At 50.0% G+C, this 27,863-nt stretch overlaps 1 protein-coding gene and 1 pseudogene across 1 annotated transcript; both read right to left on the bottom strand.

The window, feature by feature from the left end:
• Positions 1-1,405: 1,405 nt before the first annotated feature.
• Positions 1,406-8,632, bottom strand: CLPP (caseinolytic mitochondrial matrix peptidase proteolytic subunit). The gene is made up of 6 exons (XM_002761622.6): positions 8,403-8,632; positions 8,233-8,304; positions 7,627-7,723; positions 5,533-5,720; positions 3,711-3,816; positions 1,406-1,776 (listed from the first exon to the last, which is right to left on the bottom strand). Exons 1-6 carry the CDS (start codon positions 8,586-8,588, stop codon positions 1,604-1,606), a joined length of 822 nt encoding a protein of 273 aa, XP_002761668.1. The 5' UTR covers positions 8,589-8,632; the 3' UTR covers positions 1,406-1,603.
• Positions 8,633-21,967: 13,335 nt separating this feature from the next.
• On the bottom strand, positions 21,968-22,481 carry LOC100411758 (transcription factor BTF3 pseudogene; annotated as a pseudogene).
• Positions 22,482-27,863: the final 5,382 nt, after the last annotated feature.

The following is a 27,863-nucleotide window of genomic DNA, read 5'->3' as shown; positions in this document are numbered from 1 at the left end:
GCTCACCGCAACCTCCGCCTCCTGGGTTCAGGCAATTCTCCTGCCTCAGCCTCCTGAGTAGCTGGGATTACAGGCACATGCCACCTCGCCCAGCTCATTTTTTGTATTTTTTTAGTAGAGACCGGGTTTCACCATGTTGACCAGGATGGTCTCGATCTCTTGACCTCATGATCCACCCGCCTAAGCCTCCCAAAGTGCTGGGATTACATGCTTGAGCTACCGCGCCCGGCCAACTTTTTTCTTTCTTGAGACAGAATCTCGCTCTGTCGCCCAGGGTGGAGTGCAGTGGCACAATCTTGGCTCACTGCAACCTTTCTCCCGGGTTCAAGCGTGCCACCACACCTGGCTAATTTTCTCCTCTGCTTTCTGATCTCATCTCTTCCACCCTCCCTCAGTCCCGGGCCTCCTTGTGGGTCCTCTCACATGCCAGGTACAATCCTTTGACAGGGCCTTTGCATTGGCTGTGCCCTCTGCCTGGACACAGGCTCCATCCCTCACCTCCTTTGAGACTGCTCAAACACCGCCTTCTTAGTGAGGCCTCCCTGACTAACCCATGTAAAACTGTAACATGCTCACCCCACATCCGCATGCCCTTTCTTGTTTTTGAGATGGAGTCTTGCTCTGTTGCCCAGGCTGGGGTGCAGTGGCGTGACCCCTGCCTCTTGGTTCAAGCAATTCTCCTGCCTCAGCCTCAGGAGTAGCTGGGATTACAGGCGCGCACCACCACGCCCAGCTAATGTTTGTATTTTTAGTAGAGTTGGGGTTTCACCTTGTTGGCCAGGCTAGTCTCGAACTCCTGACAAGTGATCTGCTCACTTAGGCCTCCCAAAGTGTTAGAATTACAGGCGTAAGCCACCGAGCCCGGTCCCTCTTTTTTGTTTTTTTGAGACGGAGTTTTTTTGCTCCTGTTGCCCAGGCTGGAGTGCAATGGCATGATCTTGTCTTACCACAGCCTGCAACTCCCGGGTTCAAGTGATTCTCCTGCCTCAGCCTGCTGAGTAGCTGGGATTACAGGCACCTGCCACCACACCCAGCTAATTTTTGTATTTTTAGTAGAGATGGGGTTTCACCATGTTGGTCAGGATGGTCTTAAACTCCTGACCTCAAGTGATCTGCCCACTTCGGCCTTCCAAAGTATTGGGATTATAGGCGTGAGCCACTGTGCCCGGCCTTTTGTTTTTTTTAAATGACTGCCTACCCCACAGGAATTGAGCTCTTTGAGGATGGTTGCTTGTGTTTTCTTCACAAAAGAACACTGCCTGGAATACAGGACATGATCAGGAGAATCTGCTGCAGGAAGGGATGGCTTGCTTGCCTCTTGGGGTCAGGACAGATGCAGAAGCGGCGTGTGGAACACGGACGCAGCCACGCTGTCATGGTGCAGACAGGGAGGGTGTCTCAGACGCAGAGCAAAGACCACAAAGATTTAATTTAAAATCACAGTGTCTCCGCCGGAATGCCCCGTCCATAGGGGGTACCCTTGCAAATGGAAAGTTCCTCAAGGGGCCCCTCCAGGTTCAGCAGCGAGGGGTAAGCAGGGCCCAGCTGGGGGTCTGGCCAGTCTCTGGCCCCTCCATGTGATTCTGGAAATGAGGCCCAGCTCTCAGGTGCTTGCTGGGACAGGGTCTGCTGTCGGCGCTGCTGCTACAGGCTCCTTCTCCACCAGCGTGGGCTCATCTTCACCGTCCTGGGGAGGGTGGACGAGAACCTTGTCTAAGATGCCGAACTCCTGGGCCTCCATGGGGCTCATGTAGCGGTCCCTCTCCATGGCCGACTCTGGAGGGGAAGCAGGAGGCAAGACACATTAGGGGAAGAGCAGAGACTGGGGCCAGGTCGGGATCGTTTTGGCCTGAATGTTTGTGCCCACCACCCCAAGTTCATATGCCGAAGCCCCAACCCCCAGTGGGATGGGATTTGGGGTCCTTGGGAGGTCATTAAGGGGAGATGGGGTCAGGGGCCCCCGGATGGGATTAGTGGCCATCTAAGTGGAGACACCAGTGCGCTTGTTCTCTCTCCACCATGTGAAGACACAGTGAGAAGGTGGCTATGCGCACAGCAGTCAGAGAGCCCTCACCAAGAGCCCAATCAGCCGGCACCCTGACCTTGGGCTTCCAGCCCCCAGAACTGGGAGTCAATCTCTGTTGAAGCCACCCAGTCTGTGGGGTTTGGTTAAGTAGCTCAAGCTGACTGAGACATGTCGTCATTCTGCAGTGCCTCAGTTTCCCTAGGTATCATTAAGATACCACTTTCAATTTTAAAACAATTGTTATTGGGCCAGGCAGAGTGCCTCACACTTGTAATCCTAGCACTCTGGAGGGCTGAGGTGGGTGGACTACTTGAGGCCAGGAGTTTGAGACCCCATCTCTAACATAGAGAAACCCCATCTCTAAAAAATACAAATAAATTTTTTAAAAAAAGGAGTGACTGGGCCACAGCATCACAGATGAATCCTTCTAATGTTGCATGAAAGAAGAATAAACACTCTAATTCCATTTACTTAAACCATAAAAACAGGCAGTGCTAATGTTTGCTGCTAGAGGAGTGGTCACATCGGGGCGTGGGGAGCAGTGGAAAGGACTAGTGACTGCCATGGGGGCGCTTTCAGGGGTGCTGGAATATCCCGTCTCTTGGTATGGATGCTGGCCCTGTAGGATATGTTCAATCTGAAAATCCATCCACCAGACATTCACGAATCATGCCCTTCCCTGGATGTATATTAACGTCAAGAACAGGTTTTTTTTGTTTGTTTGAGACAGAATCTCGCTCTGTTGCCCAGGCTGGAGTGCAGTGGTGCAATCTAGGCTCACTGCAGCCTCCACCTCCCAGGTTCAAGTGATTCTCCTACCTCAGCCTCCTAAGTAGCTGGGATTACAAGCATGTGCCACCACACCAGGCTAACTTTTATATTTTTAGTAGAGACAGGGTTTCACCATGTTGGTCAGGCTGGACTTGAACTCCTGACCTCAGGTGATCCGCCTGCCTCGGCCTCCCACAGTGCTGGGATGACAGGTGCCCACCACCGCGCCTGGCTAATTTTGAGATAGGGCTTCACCATGTTGGCCAGGCTAGTAGACCATTCACTCTTGGTGCTGTGTACAGTACGTGAAGAAACCACCTTTTGTGCACCCATTTACCTGTCACGGGGCAGTCTGGGGCTTCTTTTTTTTTGAGACGGAGTCTCACTCTGTTGCCCAGGCTGGAGTGCAATGGCACGATCTCAGCTCACTGCAACCTCCACCTTCCAGGAGGGGAGGCAATTCTTCTGCCTCAGCCTACAGAGCTGCATGGATTACAGGCACCCACCACCATGGCTGGCAAATTTTTATATTTTTAGTAGAGATGGGGTTTCGCTATGTTGCCCAGGCTGGTATTGAACTCTAGGCCTCAAGTGATCCATCTGCCTTGGCATCTTAAAGTGCTGGGATTACAGGCATGAGCCACCAGGCCCAGCGATATTTTTAAAGGGCTTAGAACAGTGTTTCTTGACTGGAGGCAATTCTGCCCACCAGGGAACACTTGGTGATGTCTGCAGACATTTCTGGTTGTCACAGATGGTGGGTGCTGGTGTGGAGTGGGTGGAGGCCAGGGGTGCTGCCACACATCCTACAGTGCCCAGGATGGTCCCCATGTCCTCAGGGCCAAGGTGGAGAAGCCCCGGCCTGGAACAATGCTGGGTCCCTGTATGCATGCTGGATAAAGGGGGTGCTCACCGATCACCTGCAGGCTCTGTTTGGTGTGCTTCGCGTAGATGTTGTAAAGCTGTTTCTTCAGCTTCATGATCTCCTCTGCCTGGATGGCAATGTCTGTGGCTTGGCCCTGAGGGACACCCAAGGGGAGTGAGAGGGTGAAGGCTGGCCTCAGCGTCAGCCCCTCGCTGGGAAGCTGGAGGTGGCACTCAGGAGCCCTCCCTGGGCTCTGGGCTTCCAGTTTCAGGCTAGTGGGCCTTGACTAGGTAAATCCCCCGCTATCCTGCTTCAGTCTTGCCACCACCAGGAAGGCTTTCTGACTGGATTAACTATGTTTTCTTATTTTCTGCATCTGAAGCTTTGCAGACTGGGAAGAATAGTGTCTGTGTCTGTCTGCCCCCCGCGGGGGCGCTCTCTCTCTCTTTTTCTCTCTCTCTCTCTCTCTCTCTCTCCCCCTCCCTCCCTCCCTCTCTCCCTCTCTCTCTCTCTCTGTCTCTCTCTCTCTCTCTCTATCTGCGTTAGCTAACCCCTCCCCCGCCTTTTTTTTTTTTTTAAAGAGATGGGGTCTTGCTATGTTGCCCTGACTGACGTTGCCCTCCCATCTCAGCCTCCCAAAGTGCTGGGATTGCAGACATGAGCCACCATGCCCAGCTGCAGCTTTTTTGTTTGTTTGTTTGTTTTGAGACAGGGTCTTTCTCTGTTGCTGGGGCTGGAATGCAGCTCATTGCAGCCTTGACCTCTCAGGCTCAAGCAGTCCTCTCACCTCAGCCTCCTGAGTAGCTAGGACCAGGGGCAAGCAGAACCACACGTGACTCATTTTTAAAGTTTTCTGTAGAGATGGGGTCTCACTATTGCCCAGGCTGGTGTTAAACTCTTGGCCTCAAGTGATCCTCCTGCCTTGGCCTCCCACAGTGCTGGAATTACAGGTGTGAGCCACTGTGCCCAGCTGAAGTTAATTCTTAAGAGATAGGAAACAAACAGCCAGGTATGGTGGCTCACACCTGGAATCCCAGCACTTTGGGAGGCCGAGGCAGGAGGATCAGGAGGTTAAGAGTTCAAGATCAGCCTGGCCAACATGGTGAAACCTCGTTTCTGCTAAGAGTACAAAAATTAGCTGGGCGTGGGGGTGCATGCCTGTAATCCCAGCTCCTCAGGAGGCTGAGAAAAGAGAATTGCTTGAACTCAGGAGGCGGAGGTTGCAGTGAGCTGAGATGGCAACACTGCTCTCCAGCCTGGGTGACAGAGCGAGACTCCATCTCAAAGAAAAAAAAAAGAAATAGCAAACAACTCCTGAGTGCTCTTTTTTTTTACCTTTTTTTTTTTTGAGACAGAGTCTCTGTTCATACAGGCTGGAGTGCAGTGGCACCATCTCAACTCATGGCAACTTCCATCTCCCAGGGTCAAGTGAATCTCCTCTCTCAGCCTCCCAGAATAACTGGAATTACAGGCACACACGACCACGCCTGGCTAATTTTTGTATTTTTAATAGAGAAGGGGTTTCACCATGTTGGCCAGACTGGTCTTGAACTCCTGACTTCAAATGATCCATCTGCCCTGGCTTCCTAAAGTGTTAAGATTACAGGCATGAGCCACCACGCCCGGCCTTTTTCTTTTTCAAATAAAGATGAGGTCTCACTATGTTTCCCTGGCTGGTCTCGAACTCCTGAGCTCACGTGATCCTCCCGCCTCTGTCTCCCAAAGTGCTAGTTATAGGCCTGAGCCGCCACATGGAGCCAAGCCTGCGCATTTTAAGACATCCACTCCCAGGCCTGACTTCTGCCCAGTCAGATCTTCTGCCTAGACCGTGTCCTGAACCCCGTGAGCAGCTGGAGTGTCTGGCACTCACCCGGGCGCCCCCTGAGGGCTGGTGGATCATAATGCGGGAGTTGGGAAGCGAGTGGCGCATGCCTGGGCTGCCGGCGGCGAGAAGCAGGGAGCCCATGCTGGCGGCCTGGCCCACGCACCATGTGCAGATTGGGTTGAGGATATACTGCATCGTGTCGTAGATGGCCAGGCCCGCGGTCACCACACCACCTGTGGGCAGGGGGCAAGTGAGGGGCTGGACCAGCTCCCCTGACCCTTTCCCTGTTCCATCTCCCAACCCTGGGGAGGGTGGAACAGACACAGCCCCCCTCCTTTTTTCTTTTTTGAGACAGAGTCTTGCTCTGTCACCCACGCTGGAGCGCAGTGGTGCGATCTCAGCTCACTGCAACGTCCACCTCCTGGGTTCAAGCCATTCTCCTTCCTCAGCCTCCCCAGTAGCCGGGATTACAGGCATGCACCATGATGCCTGGGTAATTTTTGTATTTTTAGTAGAGGTGGGGTTTCATCGTATTGGTCAGGCTGGTCTCGAACTTCTGACCTTGTGATCCACCAGCCTTGGCCTCCCAAATGGCTGGGATTACAGGCGTGAACCACTATGCCTCGTCACAACGCCCTCCTTTTTTAAAGAATTAAGCCTTGGTCTCACTATGTTGCCCAAGGCTAGTCTCAAACTCCAGGGTTCAAGCAATCCCCCCAAAGTGCTGGGATTATAGGCATGGGCCAGAAGCAGCCCTTTTTTTAATTTTTTGAGATGGAGTCTCACTCTGTCACCCAGGCTGGAGTGCAGTGGCGTGATCTTAGCTCACTGCAACTCTGCCTGCCGGGTTCATGCACTTCTCCTGCCTCAGCCTCCCAAGTAGCTGCAATTACAGGCACAAGCCACCACGCCCAGCTAATTTTTGTATTTTTAGTAGAGACGGGGTTTCACCATGTTGACCAGGCTGCTCTTGAATTCCTGACCTCAAGTGATCCGCCTGCCTCAGTCTCCCAGGTGGCTGGGATTATAGGCATGAGCCACTCTACTGTGCCTAGAAGCAGCTCTTTAAAGCAGGGTTCACAAACACAAATGCTTCCAGGGAGGTGACAAAAACAGCTGACAAGAAGCAGGTATGGGCAAAAGGGACAGCCATTGCTTCACAGTCGGCTGACTGTTGCCACATGTGCCAGTGGGCCCACGGGACCAGATCTACTAAATTTCCAAGAGAAACTAGAAACCAGGCCAGGCGTGGTGGCTCACGCCTGTAATCCCAGCACGTTGGGACGCCAAGGGTAGATCACTTGAGGTCAGGAGTTCGAGACCAGTTTGACCAACATGGTGAAACCTCATCTCTACTATACAAAAAATTAGATGTGCATGGTGGCATATGCCTGTAATCCCAGCTACTTGGGAGGCTGAAGCCAGAGAATTGCTTGAACCCAGGAGGAGGAGGTTGCAGTGAGCCAAGATTGTACCACTGCACTGTAGCCTGGGCGACAGAGCAAGACTCCATCTCAAAAAAAAATAAATAAATAACTAAAGCAAAATGCCTGCATCGTAAGTGCTCAATCAAAATTGACTACTTTTTTTTGAGAGGGCAAAAAAAACCTACAAATTATTATTATTATTATTATTTTTGAGACAGGCTCACTACAGCCTTGACCTCTTGGGCTCAAGTGATCCTTCTGCCTCAGCCTTCTGAGTACCTGGGACTACAGGCACGTGCCACCACCCCTGGCTAATTTTTGTATTTTTTTAAATACAGATGGGGGTCTCACTATGTTGCTCAGGCTAGTCTTGAACTCCTGAGCTCAAGCGATCCGCCTGCCTCAGCCTCCCAAAGTGTTGGAATTACAGGCATGAGCCACTGTGCCCAGCCTAAAATCTACTGATTTTAAATGTCAGCTGGGTCAAGTTGGCATAACAGGACGTGCAAGATCAGAGGCCACATCCTGACTTGTGAACCCAGGCTTCAGCCAGCCACAGGCACCTTTTGGCCGTTTCAAGCCACTTGTGGAACTCTGACACTCTGCACTCTTTCCCAAAGAGAGAACATCGCTCGCTGACCCGGGATTTTGGTCCCGAGTCACCCGTGCGCCCTGATAAGTGTCCCTGGCACCTGGGAAAGGCCCTGCTCACCAGGGCTGTTGATGTACATGTGGATGGGCTTCTTGTTGCTCTCGGATTGCAGGAAGAGGAGCTGTGCAATAACCAGGCTGGCAACGCTGTCATCTATCTGCAGGTGGAGAGGGTGGGGAATGGGGGTTGACACCAGATTTGCGGTGGGGAGAGAGAGTTTTAAGGGAGACTGGGGATGGGTCAGGGAACCAGGAAGTGGGGCCAGAGCCCAAGTAAAGGGGTCGGGAAGAATTTAGGACCCATAAGGGGATGGGGAGAGAGTAGTGTCTAGAACCCAGGGTATCTGGAGCACAGAAAAGGGGCCGTAAAGGGGCTCAGGACACAGGAAAGGAAGGGGTCAGAATGGCTGGGGAGAGTCTTGCGCCTAGGAATGAAGGCAGCGGTGCCACCAGGTGTCAGGAAGGCAGTCGGAGATCAAGAGGTCAGGAGCGGGGGGGAAGGGGTGAGGAGCGGGTGATGGGGCAGGAGCCAGGAGGGGAGTCAGAGGGGGAGGGGAAGAGGCTGAAAGGAGAGTGGAGCCTGCGGGAAGCAAGTCAAGGCTTCTGGAAGATGGGGCGGAGGAGGTCTGGGCAGGCGCTGGGGAGGGTCCCGGCGCGGGGCGCTCACCGGGCCCATGACGCACACGATGCGCTCCCGCAGCAGCCGCGAGTAGATGTCATAGGCGCGTTCCCCGCGACCCTGGGAATACAAAGATGGAGATGGGGGGTCGGGGGGCAGCCAGCCGATCCCCACCCGGCCCGGAGTCCCCGGGCCGTGTCCTCGCCCGGCCGCCGTACCGTCTGCTCCACCACGATGGGAATGAGCGGGAGAGCTCGGGCCGCCGTCACGTGCAGGCTTCGCTGCAGGGCCGGGCCGCTCTGGGGCGTCCGCTGCGCTGCAAAGCGAGAGGCGAGGCGAAGCCCCAGCGCGGGGTACCTGCCTGCCGCCACCCGGCCCCCCCCCACCAATATTCCGGGCCACATCCCTCCGTGCGTCCCGGTAAGCTTCCGTCCGGTGGAGGAACTACAACGCCCGGCGTGCTTTGCGCCCGGGTAGCGCGCTCACTAGGCCGCCCACTTCCGGGAGGCTGGGCGGGCGCCGTTAAGGGTGGGACGGGGTTAGGGGCGGAGCCTGAAAGGGCGGAGCCAGTGAAGGAAATGGAGTGGGCGGGGCTGGAGAACTTTTAGAGCCTCCAGTTCGAGTGCCCTTACCTACTAATGGTCTTCGTTTTCTATTGTTTCTGCTTTATTTTATCTATTTTTATTTTTTTGAGACAGAGTCCACTCTGTAGCCCAGGCTGAGTGCAGTGGCGCTATCCTAGCTCAATGCAGCCTCAAACTTCTGTGCTCAAGAGACCCTGCCTCCCACCTTGCCTCTGGAGTGGCTGGGACTACAGTTGTACCTTACCACACCCGCAAATATATATAAATATATATATATATATTTATGTATTTGGCAAATATATATATATATTTTATATATTGGCAAATATATATTATATATTTTATATATTTGGCAAATATATATTATATATTTTATATATTTGGCAAATATATATTATATATTTGTATACAACTGTACCACAGGTACGTACAACTGTACTGTAACGTACAGCCTGGTGTAGCCGATTCCTACTGAGACCTCGTCATTCATTCTTTGGCTACCTGTGGAATAGAGCAAGGGACCTTAGGCTGTGGGAGCCCAGAGAAGGGTGTTATGGATTCTGCTTGGAGAGCAGACTGAAAAGCCTTCCTAGGAGAAGCTGTTATTGCAACTGGGCTTTGAAGAGTAAGGAGTTCGTTAGCTGGGGAAAGGCATTTCCAGCAGAGGGGAAGGAATGGGCAAAAGGGTGGAGGTAGGAAGATTCTTGGTAATGTTGGGTCTTCTCTTTTGCTCACACCTTCACTTTTTCATCATTGAGTTCAATGTCACTAAGAGCTGACACTTAATCCCCAAAGTCTAGAATGGTGCCTGGCACAAGTAGGTGCTCATTAAATACACACTGAACCAAGAGATGAAGAGGTGATAAAGGACTTAGGTAAAGGGCAGAGGGCTTTGGAGGCATCTGCAGGGTGGGGATAATGATAACCTACCTCCTAGATTTGCGCAGAAGGTCCTCAGAAAGGGTCCAAAAATGTGTAAAAAGTGCCCAATTTGAGTTACTTATTGATTTGTCAGATGGGGTCTGTGGAAGTTTGAGAGGTCCTCAAGTCCTCTCACATGGGGGTCTATGTGAAGTGTTCTTTTTCTTTTCTTTTTTTCTTTTCCTGGGCAGTCCTTTGAATCACAGCAGATTCAGGCAGGTGTGATGGCTCACGCCTGTAATCCCAGCACTTTGGGAGCCTGAGGGGTGGTGAATTACCTGAGGCCAGGAGTTTGAGACCAGTCTGACCAACATGGTGAAACTTCATCTCTATTAAAAACAAGAAATTAACTGGGTGTGGTGGCACATGCCTGTATAATCCCAGCTACTTGGGAGGCTGAGGCAGGAGAATCACTTGAACCCAGGAGGCAGGGTTCAAAAAAAAAAAAAAAAAAAGAATCACAGCAGATTCGGAGAGACTCCCGAAGGGGATTTTGATGTATAAGTAGGAGTTTACCAAGAGATAAGTGGTAGACTCTTTTTTTTTGAGATGGAGTTTTGCCCTTATTGCCCAGGCTGGAGTGCAGTGGCGTGATCTTGGCTCACAGCAATCTTTGCTTCCCAGCGTTCAAGCGATTCTGCCTCAGCCTCCCGAGTAGCTAGGGATAGAGGCATGCGCCACCACGCCTGGCTAATTATTGTATATTTAGTAGAGACAGGGTTTCTCCATGTTGGTCAGGCTGGTCTCAAACTCCCGACCTCAGGTGATCCACCTTTGGCCTCCCAAAATGCTGGGATTACAGGTGTGAGCCACCGTGCCTGGCTCAGTAGACCCTTTTTTTATTTTGAGTCGGGGTCTTGCTCTGTCACCCAGACTGGGATATAGTCATATGAACATAGCACACTGCAGCCTTGAATCTCTGGGCTCAAGCTATCCTTCCACTTCAGCCTCCCTAGTAGCTGAGATTACAGGTGCATGCCACCACACCTGGCTAATTTTAAAATTATTTGTAGAGACAGGGTCTCCCTATGTTGCCCAGGCTGGTCTTGAACCCTTGGACTGAAGCAATCCTCCTGCCACAGCCTCCCAAACCTGCTGGGATTACAGGCGTGAACCATCATGCTTGGCTGTGCTGGACTCCTTTTTTTTTTCTTTCTTTTTGTGTGTGCTGGACTCTTAAACTTGATGCTGGGTACCCTAGATAAGAATAGTTTTGTGCCCTATGTAACCTCAAGGGGACTCCAGTCTGATGGGGAGATAGAAGGGGACACAGACACTCCCAGTCTTGTGAAATCAGGAGTAAGACAGAGGGAAGGAGATGAAGGTGGCAGAGTTAGGAGAATGCCTTGAAGGCACTTGAAGCAGACGCCCACATGGCAGCCAACGCTGGCAGGCAGGGCCTCGCAGTGGGGAGCCGGCCTTTGGGCTCGGAGGGTGTCGGCCAGACATCTTGAATCTTACCTTCATTTACAGCTGGGACTGAGGAGGTAGGAGGGCAGCCGCTGTCCCAGTTTCTGCGGTGAGTCAGGTGGGTGGTCCTGCTCAGCCGGTTCCCCCAGGGCCCTAGCTCCTGCCCCCGCCCTGGGGAGAAGGGCCAGGACAGCAGCTGCCACCATCCCTGCAGCCACTCCTCCACTCCTCCGGACGCTGGCCCGCAGAGCCTGCCCTCCCAGCCTCGGACCTGGGGTGGTGGGGTCCTCTTAGATGCCCTCCCTGTCTCCCCTTGTTTAATCAGCTTCACTTCTGACGGCATTGCAACTGCTTTTCCCCTTCATTAACTGCTCCCTAACAGGTGCTCCAGTTTCACCCATGTCACTGTGACCCACTGTCTCTTCTTCACGAGATCCCTGAGAAAGCTTTTATTTATTTATTATTTTTTTTGAGACAGGGTCGCGCTCTGTGGTCCAGGCTGGAGTACAGTGAAGCAATCTCGGTTCACTGCCGCCTCCGCCTCTCGTGTTCAAGTGATTCTCCTGCCTCAGCCTCCCAAGTAGCTGGGATTACAGGCACCTGCCACCCGCCCAGCTAAGTTTTATGTTTTTAGTAGCGATGGGGTTTCACCATGTTGGACAGGCTGGTCTCAAACTCCTGACGTCAGCTAATTAATCCACCCGCCTGGGCCTCCCAAAGTGCTGGGATTACAGGCATGAGCCACCGCACCTGGCTGAGAAAGCGAAATTGAACCACGGTTCCCCATCCCCCATGCCGATGTCTGCTCTTACCTCGTTCCCTGCCCTGGTCTGCTTTTCATACCCCAGACACCAAGCTCAATCCAGCCGCAAAGCCTTTGCTTTGCTCTGCTGGGAGTCCAGCTTCTTTCCAACATGTAAATCTCACCTCAAGTCAAGGCTGGCACTGTGGCTCACGCCTGTAATCACAGCACTTTGGGAGGCCGAGGCGGGCAGATCACCTGAGGTCAGGAGTTCAAAACCAGCCTGACCAACATAGTGAAACCCTGTCTCTACTAAACATACAAAATTTAGCCTGGCATGGTGTCCCACGCCTGTAGTCCCAGCTACTTGGGAGACTGAGGCAGAAGAATCGCTTGAACCTGGGAGGCAGAAGTTGCAGTGAGCCAAGATGGCACCATTGCACTCCAGCCTGGGTGACAGAGCAAGATTCCAACTCAAAGAAAAAACAACTCAGCTCCAATGTCATCCCCGGGAGAAGGCTTCCCTGAACACCTGTGCTAGTATCCCACGCACGCTAGAGCGTTTGCCCTCAGTTTCATCTTCCTGTGACTGTTGTAAACAGTGCAGTAACTTACCTGTTTCATTTTCTATTGTCTGGAGAACGTTTTGCTATCTTGTTTGGCTCTCAGAAGACCATTCATCACACCCTTTTCTTCTTTTCTTTTTATTCTTTTTAGACAAGGCCTCACCTGTCACTCAGGCTGGAATGCAGTGGTTTGAGCATAGCTCACTGCAGCCTCAAACTTCTGGGATCCAGTGAATCCTCCCAACCTCACCCTACCAAGTAGCTGGGACCACAGGCACATGACAACAGGGCCTGATAATAAAAAAAATATATATTTTTTTGAGACGGAGTTCGCTCTCATTACCCAGGCTGGAGTGCAATGGCTTGATCTCGGCTCACCGCAACCTCCGCCTCCTGGGTTCAGGCAATTCTCCTGCCTCAGCCTCCTGAGTAGCTGGTATTACAGGCGCGCGCCACCATGCCCAGCTAATTTTTTGTATTTTTAGTAGAGACGGGGTTTCACCATGTTGACCAGGATGGTCTCGATCTCTTGACCTTGTGATCCACCCGCCTTGGCCTCCCAAAGTGCTGGGATTACAGGCTTGAGCCACCGTGCCCGACCTTAAAATATTTTTTGAGGCAGAGCATGGTGGCTCACACCTGTAATCCCAGCACTTTGGGAGGCCGAGGCGGGCAGATCACCAGAGGTCAGGAGTTGGAGATCAGCCTGACCAACATGGAGAAACCGTGTCTCTACTAGAAATAAAAATTAGCCAGGCGTGGTGGTGCCTGCCTGTAATCCCAGCTACTCGGGACGCTGAGACAGGAGAATCACTTGAACCTGGGTGGCGGAGGTTGCAGTGAGCCGAGATCACAGCATCACACTCCAGCCTGGGCAACAAGAGCGAAACTCCGTCTCAAAAAAAAAAAAAGTTTTTTTAATTGTAGTGACGAGGTCTCAATATGTTGCTCAGGCTGGTCTCAAATTCCTGAGCTCAAGCGACCCTCCTGCCTTGGCTTCCCAAAGTTCTGGGATTACAGGCGTGAGCCACTGGACCCGGCCCAAGGAGAAGCATATCTAATCTAGTGTCTGAGTACACAAAAATGCGAAAGCCTTATGAAATGATACTTAGTATTCGAGCAACGTCCTTTGAGATTTTCTATTCTATTTTATCCTATTCTGTTGCATTTCACTTAAAGTAGGGTTTTTCAACCTTGGCACGACTGAAAATCTGAGTTGGAGAATTCTTTGGGAGGACAAAAGGCTATCCAGGCCACTGTAGGGTGCTGAGCTGTATCCTTGGCCTCTGCCCACTGGATAACAGAAGCACCTCCATCCCTACCCCCATCAATTTAAAAAATGCCCCCCAACAATAAAAAGTGTCTCAGACACTGCCAAGTATCCCCCAGGGGGCGGAGTCGCTCCCAGTTGAGAATCACAATTTTTTATTTATGTACTTATTTATTATTATTATTATTATTTTTTGAGACGAACTCTGGCTCTGTTGCCCAGGCTGGAGTGCAGTGGTGTGATCTCAGCTCACTGCAACCTCCACTTCACCAGTTCAAGTGATTCTCCTGCCTCAACCTCCCCAGTAGCTGGGACTACAGGCACGTATCACCACGCCCGGCTAATTTTTGTATTTTTAGTAGAGACTCTGTGTGGCCAGGCTGGTCTCAAACTCCTGACCTCAGGCGATCCGCCCACCTGAGCCTCCCCAAGTGCTGGGATTGTAGGTGTTAGCCATCACACCTGGCCTGAGAACCATGATTTATTTTATTTTATTTTTATTTTTGAGACAGAGTTTTGCTCTTGTTGCCCAGGCTGGAGCACAATGGTGGGGTCTCAGCTCACTACAATCTCCGCTTTCCAGGTTCAAGCGATTCTCCTGCCTCAGCCTCCCAAGTAGCTGAGAATACAGGCATGTGCCACCATACGTGGCTAATTCTGTATTTTTAGTAGAGATGGGATTTCACTATATTGGTCAGGCTGGTCTTGAACTCCTGACCTTAGGTGATCCACTTGCCTCTCCCTCCCAAGGTGCTGGGATTATAGGCGTGAGCCACCGTGCCCAGCCAAGAACCACAATTTAAATTAAAGTGGATAGTGATCTGAAATAGAAGAAGATTAAGAAAAAGCAACTTTATTTATTTTTACTTATTTTTATTTTGTAGAGGTAGAGTCTCAGTGTGCTGTCCAGGCTGGTCTCAAATTCCTGGACTCAAGCAATCTTCTTACCTCGGCCTCCCAAATTGCTGGGATATTGGGCGTGAGCCACGAGCCCAACCTTTCCTTTTCCTTCTTTCTCCTTCTCTTCTTTTTCTTCTTTTCTTTTCTTTCTTTCTTTCTTTCTTTTTTTTTTTTGAAGTAGAGTCTTGCTTTGTCACTCAGACTAGAGTACAGTGTCGTGAACATGGCTCACTGCAGCCTCGACCTTCTGGGTTCAAGCAGTCCTCCCACTTCAGCTTGCCAAGTAGCTCAGCTAATTTTTGTTTTTGTAGAGACAGAGTTTCTCTTACGTTGTCCAAGCTGGTCTTGAACTCTTGTCCTCAAGTGATCCTCACACCTTGGCCTCTCAGTGCTGGGATTACAGGGGTGAGCCATGGCACCCGGACTCCGTAAATGTTTAATGTGTTGTTTTCCTTTCCCAGTGCTTACTCACAGGTGTGAGCCACCAAGCCCAGCCCTGCTTGTTTGCTTCCTTCCTTCCTTCCTTCCTTTTCTTTCTTTCTTTCTTGTTTTTTTTGAGACAAATCTCACTCTGTCATCCAGGCTGGAGTGCAGTGGCGCGATCTCGGCTCACCGCAACCTCCGCCTTCTGGGTTCAAGCAATTCTCCTGCCCCAGCTTCCCGAGTAGCTGGGACTATAGGCGCACACCACCACGCCTAGCTAATTTCTATATTTTTAGTAGAGATGGGGTTTCACCATGTTAACCAGGATGGTCTCGATCTTTTGACCTCGCGATCTGCCTGCCTCGGCCTGCCAGGATGCTGGGATTACAGGCAGAAGCCACGGCACCTGGTCCTTTTTCTTTTTTCTTATTTTTTTATGGATATGGGAGTCTCACTGAGTCGCCCAGGCTAGCCTCAAACTTCTGGCCTCAGGTGATCCTCTCCCAAAGTGCTGGGATTGCAGGCGTGAGCCACCGTGCCACGCCACACTTCCTCCACTTTGTCACAGCTTCAGCTCTTGCTCACGGGCAAATTACTCTCCCCACAGGGGTCGGAGGGATCCTTTCAAAACTCAAGTGAGGCCCCACACAGTAGCTCAGGCCTGTAATTCCAGCACTTTGGGAGGCCAAGGCAGAAGGATTACTTGAGGGCCAGAGGTAGAGGTGTGGTCATTTTGAAGTTAACTCTAATGACATATAATGATCGTCTAATAAAAGTATCCATTTTAAGTATACGGTGTGATTTTTTTTTTTTTTTTTTTTGAGACTGAATCTCACTCTGTTACCCAGGCTAGAGTGCAGTGGTGTGATCTTGGCTCACTACAACCTCCACTTCCGGAGCTCAAGGGATTCTCCTGCCTCGGCCTCCTGAGTAGCCGGGATTACAGGCATGTGCCACCACGCCCAGCTAATTTTCGTATTTTTAGTGGAGACATTATTTAACCATGTTGCTCAGGCCTTTCTCAAACTCCTGGGCTCAAGTGATCCTCCTGCCTCATCCTCCCAAAGTGCTGAGATTGTATAGGTGTGAGCCACTGAGCCCGACCCCAGTTTGATGAATTTTGACATATGTACATATTCATGTAACATGTATACCTCAATCAGGATATACAGACTGGCTAACTTTTGTATTTTTAGTAGAGATGGGGCTTTGCCATGTTGGTCAGGCTGGTCTTGAACTCCTGATGTCAGGTAATTCACCCACCTTGGCCTCCCAAAGTGCTGGGATAACAGATGCGAGCCATCACGCCTGGCCATCATTTTAACTCTATTACCTTTCTAAAGACTGTATTTCCACGTGATGGTTCATGCCATCTTGAGCCATGAGTTCAAGACCAGCTTGGGTTATATGGTGAAACCCTGTCTCTACAAAAAGTGCAGAAAGATTAGCCAAGCTTGGAGGTACACACCTGTAGATGCCACTAAGGAGGCTGAGGTGGGAGGATGGCTTTAACCCAGGAGATTGAGGCTGCATTGAGCTGAGATTGCACACTATGCTCCAGCCTGGGCGACAAAGTGAGATTCTGTCTCAAAAAAGAAAAAGAGCCTATTTCCAAACAAGGTCACATTCTGAGGGACCAGGGGTTCTCTACCTTACCTTTTTTTAAAAAAAAAAAAATTATTATTATTTTTTTTTTGAGACGGAGTTTTGCTCTTGTTACCCAGGCTGGAGTGCAATGGCACGATCTCGGCTCACCGCAACCTCCGCCTCCTGGGTTCAGGCAATTCTCCTGCCTCAGCCTCCTGAGTAGCTGGGATTACAGGGATGTACCACCATGCCCAGCTAATTTTTTGTATTTTCAGTAGAGACGGGGGTTTCACCATGTTGACCAGGATGGTCTCGATCTCTTGACATCGTGATCTGCCTGCCTCAGCCTCCCAAAGTGCTGGGATTACAGGCGTGAGCCACCACACCCAGCCAAAAAATTATTATTTTTGTAGAGACTGGGACTTGTGGTGTTGGCCAGGCTGGTCTCAAACTCCTGACTTCAAGCGATCCTCCCTCCTTGGCCTCCCAAAGTGCTGAGATTACAGGTGTGAGTCACCGTGTCCTGTCTGCAACACATCTTTTTTTTTTTTTTTTTGAGACTGAGTCTCTCTCTGTCACCCAGGCTGGAGTGCAGTGGTGCAATCTCAGCTCACTGCAACCTCTGCCTCCTGGGTTCAAGCGATTCTCCTGCCTCAGCCTTCCAAATAGCTGGGATTTCAGGCATGTGCCAGTACACTTGGCTACTTTTTTGTATTTTTAGTAGAGACGAGGTTTCCCTGTGGTAGCCAGGATGGTCCTGATCTCCTGATCTCATGATCTGCCCGCCTTGGCCTCCCACATTGCCGGGATTCCGGCATGATCTACTGCGCCTGGCCAGCATATCTTTTTAGAGGATACAATGCAAGCCGTAACATACGTTCCCTCTTTATCTTTCCTTTTCCGATTTTCCCTCCTCGGGCTCAGCCTTCAAGAAGGAAAGAAAGAAGGGAGAGGGCAGAGAACCTTCTCTCTGCTGGACCAGAGTAAGTTCCAGTGTGATGTAAAGAAAGAAACATGAGTTCTCAGCTGGGCGGACAGATTTTACACCTTTGAATCTTAGAATCCGGTAGGAATCCTAGCAGCAATACATTTGGAGGCAAGCTGTTAGTACTTCCCTGCAGATGACTGGGGGAAAAAGGGGCTGGGAGTGATGGCTGACCATCAGATATAGATGGTGCGTGGACAGCCACCTACCAGCCAAGGGGAGAGGCCCCAGGATTATCCCAGCATTTTGGGAGGCCAAGGTGGGAGGATCGCTTGAGCCCAGGAGGTCGAGTCTGCAATGAGCTATGATTGCAACACTGCACTCCAGCCTGGGTGACAGAGCGAGATCCAGAAAAAAAAAAAGAAAGAAATGAGAGAGAAAGAGAAAAAAAAGAAAGATAAAGAAAACAAAGGAAGGAAGAAAAAAGGAAAGGGAAGGAAAAGAGTGAAATAAAAGATGAATCTCAGAATACCCATTTGGGGCTACTGGATTTTGGTAGAGGAGGTAATAGAAATGACATCATGCCGGCCAGGTGTGCTGGCTCGCGCCTGTAATCCCAACACTTTGGGAGGCCGAGGCAGGCGGGTCACCTGAGGTCAGGAGTTCGAGACCAGTATGACCAACATGAAGAAACCTCATCTCTACCAAAAATAAAGTAGCCAGGCGTGGTGGCACATGCCTGTAATCCAAGCTACCCTGGAAGCTGAGGCAGGAGAATTGCTTGAACCAGGGAGATGCAGGCTTCAGTGAGCTGAGATTTTGCCATTGCACTGCAGCCTGGGCAACAAGAGCGAAACTCCATCTCTAAAATAAAGAAAGGAAAGAAAAAGAAAAAGAAGTGACATAATGCCACTTAATGAACACTTTTTTTGGAACTTTTTTTTGAGGAAAGAATGAGACAGGCTCAGTTCAAGAGATACTTTCAGATTAGCGTTTCCAGATTTAGTACATAAAAAGGGCTCATTTAAATTTGAATTTCAGATACATGAAGAATAATTTTTAGGATAATCTGATTCTATGCAGTATTTGGAGCATATTTATGCTAAAAACTTATCCATCGTTGATCTGAAATTCTGATTTAACTGGGTGTCCTGTGTTTATCTGGAAACTCTTCTTCTAGTGAGTCATGGAATTAACCCACGTTGGAAGATAATGTGAAGGCCGGATGCAGTGGCTCGAGCCTGGAATCCCAGCAGTTTAGGAGGCCAAGGTGGGAGGATCACTTGAGCCTGGAAGTTTGAGAGCAGCCTGGGCAACATAGGGAGAACCTGTTTCCAGCAATAATAATTACAGAATTAGCTGGGCTGGGCATGGTGGTTCACCCCTGTAATGCCAGCATGTTGGGAGGCCGAGGCAGGTGGATCATCTGAAGTCAGGAGTTTGAGACCAGCTCTGGGCAACATGGTGAAACCCTGTCTTTACAAAAAATACAGAAATTAGCCAGGCATGGTGGTGTGTGCCTGTAGTCCCAATTACTCAGGAGGCTGAGGCAGGAGAATTGCTTGAACCTGGGAAGTGGAGGTTGCAGTGAGCCGAGATTGCACCCCTGCACTCCAGCCTGGGCAACAGAGTGAGACTCCATCTCAAAAAAAAAAAAAAATCTAATGGCTGATGATCTGTCAGTGTCTCCCAGCCTCCCATCACCCCAAGATGGGGGCCATCTAGTTGCAGGAAAATAAGCACAGAGCTCCCACTGATTCTACGTGATGTGCGCTGTATAATTAGTTCCTTACATATTACAGTGTAGTCATAATATAAATACAGTGAACAATAAATGTAATGCATTTGAATCATCCTGAAATCATCCTCCACTTCTGTGATAAAATCATCATCCACAAAACTGGGCCAGGGTGAGGGAAAGATTGGGGATTACTGCGTTATAGCATAAAATTCGCCATAGACAACTTATAAATAGGTGTGGCTGTGTGCCAGTAAAAATGTTTTCATGTAACTTCATTTACAAACACGGAGGCTGGCGAGGTGGCTCACGCCTGTAATCCCAGCACTTTGAGTGGCGGAGGTGGGCAGATCACCTGAGGACAGGAGTTTGAGAGCAGCCTGACCAAAATGGCGAAAGGCTGTATCTACTAAAAATACAAAAATTAGGCGGGCGTGGTGGCGGGCGTGGTGGCGGGCGCCTATAGTCCCAGCTGAGGAGGAGGCTGAGGCTGCGGAAGAGGAATCACTTGATTCCAGGAGGCGGAGTTTGCAGTGAGCCGAGATAATGCCACTGCAATCCAGCCTGGGAGACAGGGCGAGATTCTGCCTCGAAATACGTGAATAAATAAAGCAAACACTACACTGGCTGTAGTTGCCAATGCCTGGCCGAGGTTTTACAGTTAGTACCTGGTTCTATTTGCTCGATCACAGAGCTGTTAATATACCCATACATTCATCTAGCCATCACTCCATCTTATCCTTTTGCTGCCCTTCAAAGTGAATTGCAAACATCACACACTTCTATTTTTTTTTTTTTTTTTGAGACAGAGTCTCACTCTGTCAACCAAGCCAGAGTGAAATGGCAGGATCTCGGCTCACTGCAACCTCTGCCTCCCAGGTTCAAGCGATTATCCTGCCTCAGTCTCCTCAATAGCTGGGACTACAGGCACGCACCACCACGCCTGGCTAATTTTTTATGTTTTTAGTACAGACGGGTTTCACCATGTTGGCAAGGTTGGTCTCGATCTCTTGAGCTTGTGATCCACCCACCTCGGCCTCCCAAAGTGCTGGGATTATAGGCATGAGCCACTGTGCTTGGCCCATAGTGAAACCCTGTCTCTACTAAAAATACAAAAATTAGCCAGGTGTGGTGGCAGGTGCCTGTAATCCCAGCTACTCGGGAGGCTGAAGCAGGAGAATTGTTTGAACCTGGGAGGCAGAGGTTGCAGTGAGCCAAGACTGTGCTATTACGCGCCAGCTTGGGCAACAGAACAAGACTCTGTCTCAAAAAAGAAACAAGAGTCTGGGTGCAGTAGCTCAAACCTGTAATCCCAGCACTTTGGGAGACTGAGGCAGGTGGATCACCTAAGGTTGGGAGTTAGAGACCAGCCTGACCAACATGGAGAAACCCCGCTTCTACTAAAAATACAAAATTAGCCAAGCGTGGTGGCGCATGCCTGTAATCCCAGCTACTCGGAGGCTGAGGCAGGAGAATTGCATGAACCCGGCAGGCAGAGGTCGCAGTGAGCCGAGATTGCACCCCTGCACTCCAGCCTGAGCAACAGAGCAAGACTCCATCTCAAAAAAAAAAAAAAAAAAAAAAGAGAGAGAGAGAGAGAGACTGGAAGAGGCTGCACTGTGGCTGTGAAGATGGAGGATGGAACCCCCAGTTGAGGGACATGGGTGGCCTCTAGACACTGGCCAGGGCAGGAAATGGATTCTCTCCTGGAGCCTCCACCAGGAACACAGCTGTGATGACACCTGTAGCCTGTAAAACTCATTCCGGAGTCCTGACCTGTAGAAAGGTAAGAGGATAAATGTGTGTTGTTCTAAGCTATTAAGGTTGTGGCATTTGTTACAGTAACTACTGGGAGCTCACAGGCCTCTGTTTGTCACCCTCTCCCTGGCCCCTCCTCTCCCCCTAGCGGAGGCAGAGTTCTCCCTGGGCTCCCACCCAGCTGCCTGGCTGCTCTGTCCTCCCTAGTCATTGCCAAGATTGCCCAAGTGCTCCAGGCTGGGCTGGGCGTGGGCACCAGTCACTACCTTACTGCCTGCTCTTAAACCCTCGCCAAGATTCGGGATCTCAGCAGCTAAAGAGGCCTCGGAGACCGTCTGCTTCCCCCGCACTCAGAGCAGAGACTGTTTCAAGATTACTCCGTGGGGAAGGAGTCAGTGTTGCTGCTGGGGAGCTGGGTGGTGGAGGGGATGTCTGTTTGTCGTCCTGGTCCACCTGGGGAGGGGATTTGGGGGCTAGGGCTGTAGCTAAATGGTGTATGTTTGTGGAAGGGCGCTACACACAGTCAGGTCAAGCTTTAGTTTCCTTCCTTTCTTTTTTTTTTTTTAACTACACTGTGATTTTAAATCTTCAATCAGATTCCAAAGGTTATCAGCCGTATTACACGCCGCGATTAGCTTTCTATAGGCAGGTTTATTTTCCATGTACAGACTGGTGTCGACGAAATAAGAAATAACACTGAATACTAGGCAAAGAACTTGATTAACCTTGGTTTCAAACTTGATTCCCAGGCTTCTTCGGCTTAATTAGCTGCAAAGAATGAATTGTGTACGAGCAAAAAACTGAAAAGAGCTGCAGTGTCCGAGGGGCTTGGGCTTAAAAATACTAGAGATCTAGATTCTATCAGATCCATGATCAAAAAGGTCTTAAAAAGCAGTCATCATGTAAGAGAGCAGCTCCCAGTAACTTCTTCAGGTTTCTTCTTCAGAAGTTGACTCAGGTCAGTTTGCCTCATTCCTGGAAGCCTCATCAAAACTCTCCACAAGATCTGGAACTTCATCCTCCTCCTCCTCTCCAGTAGCGAGTGGCGCTTTTCCATCCGCAGATTGGGCAGAGCCTCAGCCAGTTTCCTTACACTAGTCAGACTGCCCCGAGCTGGTTGCAGATGCCGGGTAGCAGTTCTGTCCGCTGCTTTGCCTCAGCGTGGCCTGAGATGGTGAAAGTGATGCCCGTACCAGGGTGGTTAAAGTGGGTCACCGTTCCTTGGTTTGTAAACACATTCACCTCTTCAGTACCAGAGATACTGTTCACCCCGAACCTCTTTAAGGAGAACTGAAGTTTTTTATCATCTGCTGTGGTTGCTCTATGAACCACCTTCTTCTTTCTGCGAGCAGTTCCTTTCCCACCAATGCGCACCTGTGCCTGCAGTTTGGCGAGTTTTTCCTGGTTCACGATTGTTTCTTTCATCTTGTTGGAGCAGATAAGGGGTCGCGCGCGGGACTAGGGTTGGTGCTCAGGGGGTCTTGGGTGGACCAGCTGAGATTAGGTGCACACATGCGGGGACGCAAGATGGCAGCTTTTTTTTTAAGATGGGGTTTCACCATGTTGGTCAGATTGGTCTTGAACTCCCAACCTCAGGTGGTCCGCCCGCCTTGGCCTCCAAAGTGCTTGGATTACAGGCATGAGCCACCACAACCGGCTTTTTTTTTCGTTTGAGATGGAGTCTTGCTTTGTTGCCCAGGCTGGAGTACAATGGCCCAATCTCGGCTCACTGCAACCTCTGCCTCCCAGGTTCAAGCAATTCCCCTGCCTCAACCTCCCAAGTAGCTGGGATTACAGGCGCCCACCACCATGCCCAGCTAATTTTCGTATTTTTAGTAGAGATGGGGTTTCAGCATATTGGCCAGGCTGGTCTCAAACTGCTGACCTCATGATCCACCTGCCTTGACCTCCCAAAGTGCTGGGATTACAGGGCTGAGCCACCACCCCTGGCGGGTTTTTTTTGAGTCTCACTCTGTTGCCCAGGCTGTAGTGCAGTGGCACGATCTCAGCTCACTGCGTTCCACCTCCTGGGTTCAAGCAATTCTCTGCCTCAGCTTCCCGAGTAGCTGGGATTACAGGCGCCCACCACCTAACCGGCTAATTTTTTGGTATTTTTAGTAGAGATGGGGTTTCACCATGTCGGCCAGGCTGGTCTTGAACTCTTGACCTGGTGATCCACCCACCTTGACCTCCCAAAGTTCTGGGATTACAGGCGTGAGCCACTGCGCCTGGCAAGACAGTCTTGCTCTGGGTGTCCCAGGCTGGAGTGTAGTGGTGCAGTCTTGACTCACTGCAACCTGCACCTCATGGGTTCAAGAGATTCTCATACCTCAGCCTCCCAAGTAGCTGGGACTACACTCAGGCACCAACATGCCTGGCTGATTTTATTTTTTTAATTTTTAGTAGAGATGTGGGGGGGGGTCTTGCCAGGCTGGTCTTGAACTCCTGACCTCAAGTGATCTGCCCACCTTGGCCTCCCAAAATGCTGAGATTACAGGCATGAGCCACCATGTCCAACCAGAAACCTCTCTTTTAAAAACCTAAATCAATACTTTGTAAAACTGTGGTAAAGGTTACATAACAAGAAACTGACCGTTTTAATCATCATTCAGTGCACAGTTCAGTGGCATTAAGCACATTCATGTGTCTGTGCAACCGTCACCACCACCCTCTCCAGAACTTTCTCATCTTCCCAAACTGAGACTCTGCAAGAAACACTTACTCCCTATCCCCTCCCCAGCCCCTGGTACCCCCCCTCCATTTAACTTCCTGTCTCGGTGACTCTGAGGACTTTAGGGACCTCCTAGGAGTGGGATCATGCAGGGTTTGTCCTTTTGCGTCTGGCTTATTTCACTGAGCTTGATGTCCTTAAAGTTTATTCACATTGTCGCCTGTATTGGAATTTTCTTCCTTTTTTACGGCTGAATAATATTCCATGGTACAGAGGAACCTCACACATTGCATTTATCCATTCATGTATTAATTAAAAATCTAAATCAATTCCTTTAGAAAAAATATTTTTAGGCCAGGCGCAGTGGCTCATGCATGTAATCTCAGTACTTTGGGAGGCCGAGGCAGGCAGATCACAAGGTCAGGAGTTCGAGACCACCCGGGCCAACATGGTGAAACCCCCGTCTCTACTAAAAACACAAAAATTAGCTGAGTGTGGTGGTGGGCACCTGTATTGTCAGCTGCTTGGGAGGCTGAAGCAGGATAATTGTTTGAACCAGGGAGGCGAAGGTTGCAGTGAGCTGAGATCGTACCATTGCACTCCAGCCTGGGCAACAGGGTGAGACTCTGTCTCAAAAAAAAAAAAAAGATTTTTAGGCCAGGCACAGTGGCTCACACATGTAATCCTAGCACTCTGGGAGGCTGAGGTGAAAGGATTGCTTGAGCCCAGGAATTTGAGACCAGCCTGGGAGACATAGCGGGGCCTGGTCTTCAAAAAATGGAAAAAATTTGCCAGGCCTGTAGTCCCAGCTACTTGGGAGGGTGAGGTGTGAGGATCACTTGAACCCAGGAGGTTGAGGCTGCAGTGGCCTGTGTTTGCATCACTGTACTCCAGCCTGGCAACAGTGAGACGCTGTATAAATGAATGAATGAATGATTGTGAATTAGAATAATTATACACTTGCAGGAGCCTGCAATAATAGTATGCAACCATCCCAGGTAACCTTCACCCAGTTTCTCCCAGTGCTATATCTTATATAACTATATAGTTTCACAACCAGAAAAAGGCCATGAATATAATCTAGAGACCATATTCTGATTTCAACAGCTTTTCACTTGCATTTGAGTGTTAGGCAATTTTCTTTTCATTTTTTCAGAAAAATTAGAGCAAATCTATTTAATAGTGTCACATGTATAGACTTGTGCAACCAGCACAATTGTAAAACTGAAGTGAACTTATTTTCGCCAGCGCATGGTAGCTCATACCTGTAATCCCAGCAACTTGGGAGGCTAAGGTGTTTGACACTGGTAAACTAGGATTGCACCACTGCACTCCAACCTAGGCAACGGAGCAAGACTCCATTTCTCTCTCGCTCGCTCGCTCTTGCTCTCTATTTATTTATTTTTTGAGACAGAGTCTTGCTCTGTTGCCCAGGCTGGAGTACAGTGATGTGATCTTGGCTCACTACAACCTCCGCCTCCCAAGTTCAAGTGATTCTCTACCCTCAGCCTCCCAAGTAGCTGGGACTACAGGCACATGCCACCACACCCAGCAGATTTTTATATTTTTAGTAGAAATGGAGTTTCACCATGTCGGCCAGTCTGGTCTTGATCTCTTGACCTCATGATCTGCCCTCCTCAACCTCACAAAGTGCTGGGATTACAGGCATGAGCCACCACATCTGCCTGTATATATTTTTTATATATATAAAATATATATTAAAACATATATTTTATACATATGTATAAAATAATATATCTTTTTTAAGTTTTATTTTACTTTTATTAATTTTTTTGAGATAGTTTTACTCTTTTTGCCCAGGCTAGAGTGCAATGGTGGAATTACAAGCATGAGCCACTGCACTGGGCTAAGAAATTATCTTAAAAAGGAAACTTTGTAACCCCACTGTGCATGGAGAGTAGATATGGCCTACCATGAAGAGGAGCTTATTAAAAAACGAACACAATGTAACCAAAGAATGTCAGTCAATTCTGACTGAGTACTGTGGGTTAAGGAAGGGCTTTTCTTTTCCTGTTTCTCAAAGTCATTAACTGTCAAGAGACATAGAGCGTATTAGCACCGACTGAGCCTCTCTCCTCTAAGTACTGGAAATTGAAAAAGTAGATGACTTTCACACAGCTCAGTGATTTATTTTATTTTATTTTTATTTTTATTTATTTATTTATTTTTGAGACGGAGTTTCGCTCTTGTTTCCCAGGCTGGAGTTCAATGGCGCGATCTCGGCTCACTGCAACCTCCGCCTCCTGGGTTCAGGCAATTCTCCTGCTTCAGCCTCCTGAGTAGCTGGGATTACAGGCACGCGCCACCATGCCCAGCTAATTTTTTGTGTTTTTAGTAGAGACGGGGTTTCACCATGTTGACCAGGATGGTCTTGATCTCTTGACCTCGTGATCCACCCGCCTCAGCCTCCCAGTTAAGTGATTTTTCTTTTTTTTATTTTGAGAAGGAATCTCACTCGGTCACCCAGGCTGGAGTGCAGTGGCACAATCTTGGCTCACTGCAACCTTCGCTTTCTGGGTTCAAGCGATTCTCCTGCCTCAGCCTCCCGAGTAGCTGGGACTACAGGCACGTGCCACCATGGTCGGCTAATTTTTTGTGTTTTTAGTGGAGACCAGGTTTCACCGTGTTAGCCAGGATAATCTCGCTTTTCTGAACCTGTGATCTGCCCACCTCAGCCTTCCGAAGTGCTGGGATTACAGGTGTGAGCCACCGCGCCCAGCCCACAATTTATCTTTCTATGAAAACACTGTGTCAGCTAACAGTCTTCACAACAGGTCTGAGAGGGCAGTACCATGATTATTTTCACTGCCTTACAGGTAAGGAAACTGAGGCACCAGAGGTGATGTGGCTTGCCTGTCTCTATCACTTCCTAATTGCGTGACCTGTGGTTAAGTTCCTTAACCTCGGCCGGCGCGGTGGCTCACGCCTGTAATCCCAGCACTTTGGGAGGCTGAGGCGGGTGGATCACGAGGTCAAGAGATCGAGACCACCCTGGTCAACAAGGTGAAACCATCTCTACTAAAAATACAAAAATTAGCTGGGCATGGTGGCGCACGCCTGTAGTCCCAGCTACTCGGGAGGCTGAGGCAGGAGAATTGCCTGAACCCAGGAGGCGGAGGTTGCAGTGAGCCGAGATCGCGCCATTGCACTCCAGTCTGGGTAACGAGAGCAAAACTCCAACTCAAAAAAAAAAAAAAAGAAAAAGAAAACCCATTACGATTCATTGAGCATTACCATTCATTGAGAGCTTACTCTGACATAGGCAGTGGGCTAAGCCTTTGACGGGCTTTGTCTCTGTGTGCCTATTTTACGGCTGGCTCTGTCACCATCCTCTCCAAATCAAAGGTGAGCAAACAGAGGATCAGAGAGGTAAATTCACTCGCCCAAGGTCACACAGCTTAGAGGAACTCAGGCTGGGTGAGGTGGCTCATGCCTGCAATCCTGGCACTTTGGGAGGCCAAGGTAAATGGATCACCTAAGATCAGGAGTTCCAGACCAGCCTGGTCAACATGGTGAAACCCCATATCTACTAAAAATACAAAAATTACCTGGGCATGGTGGTGGGTGCCTGTAATCCCAGCTACTCGGGAGGCAGAGGAAGAGAATTGCTTGAACCTGGGAGGCAAGATTGCTTGGAGTGAGCCGAGATGGTGTCGCTGGACTCTAGCCTGGGTGACAGAGCAAGACTCTGTCTCAAAAACAAAAAAAACAAAAACTAGTCAGGTATGGTGGCAGCATGTGCCTGTGGTCCCAGCTACATGGGAGGCTGAGGCAGGAGCGTTGCTTGAACACAGTTGTTTGAGGCTGTGGTGAGCTGTGGTCACATCACTGCACTCCAGCCTCAGCAGCAGAGCGAGACCCTGCCTCTCATACATAAATAAGTACCTAAAAGATAAAGACAGTTCCCTCCACCACCGCCGCCCCCACCAATTCTTATTCCTAATGAGTCTGGATGGAAGGCCTCTTCCCTGCCCACCTCTGCCCTGCCTGGGCAATGCCAGCCCCACGGCTTATCCCCAGGGCTGCTGTCACTGAACAGCCAGGCTGCCCTGGTGCAACTGAGGAGCGGCTCAGCAGGTTTTTCCTCTCAGCCAGCCTGTCCTCTCCCCCGCCTCACCAGGGCCCGGCCCTCCCAAACTCGCCTTCTCCTCTCTGCTGTGCTC

The sequence above is a fragment of the Callithrix jacchus genome, chromosome 22, assembly GCF_049354715.1.
Source record: "Callithrix jacchus isolate 240 chromosome 22, calJac240_pri, whole genome shotgun sequence".
NCBI lineage: Eukaryota > Metazoa > Chordata > Mammalia > Primates > Cebidae > Callithrix > Callithrix jacchus.
The sequence above is the reverse complement of the archived record's forward strand: the minus strand, read 5'-3'. Positions and strand labels throughout refer to the sequence as shown.

Excerpts from the sequence above, each read along its gene's own strand:
- CLPP (XM_002761622.6), bottom strand. The coding sequence starts at position 8,588 with ATGTGGCCCGGAATATTGGTGGGGGGGGGCCGGGTGGCGGCAGGCAGG. Across the intron at positions 7,724-8,232 it reads TCGTGTGCGTCATGGGCCCG|ATAGATGACAGCGTTGCCAG; the intron begins GTGAGCGCCCCG and ends CTCCACCTGCAG. Across the intron at positions 3,817-5,532 it reads AGCCCTCAGGGGGCGCCCGG|GGCCAAGCCACAGACATTGC; the intron begins GTGAGTGCCAGA and ends GGTGTCCCTCAG.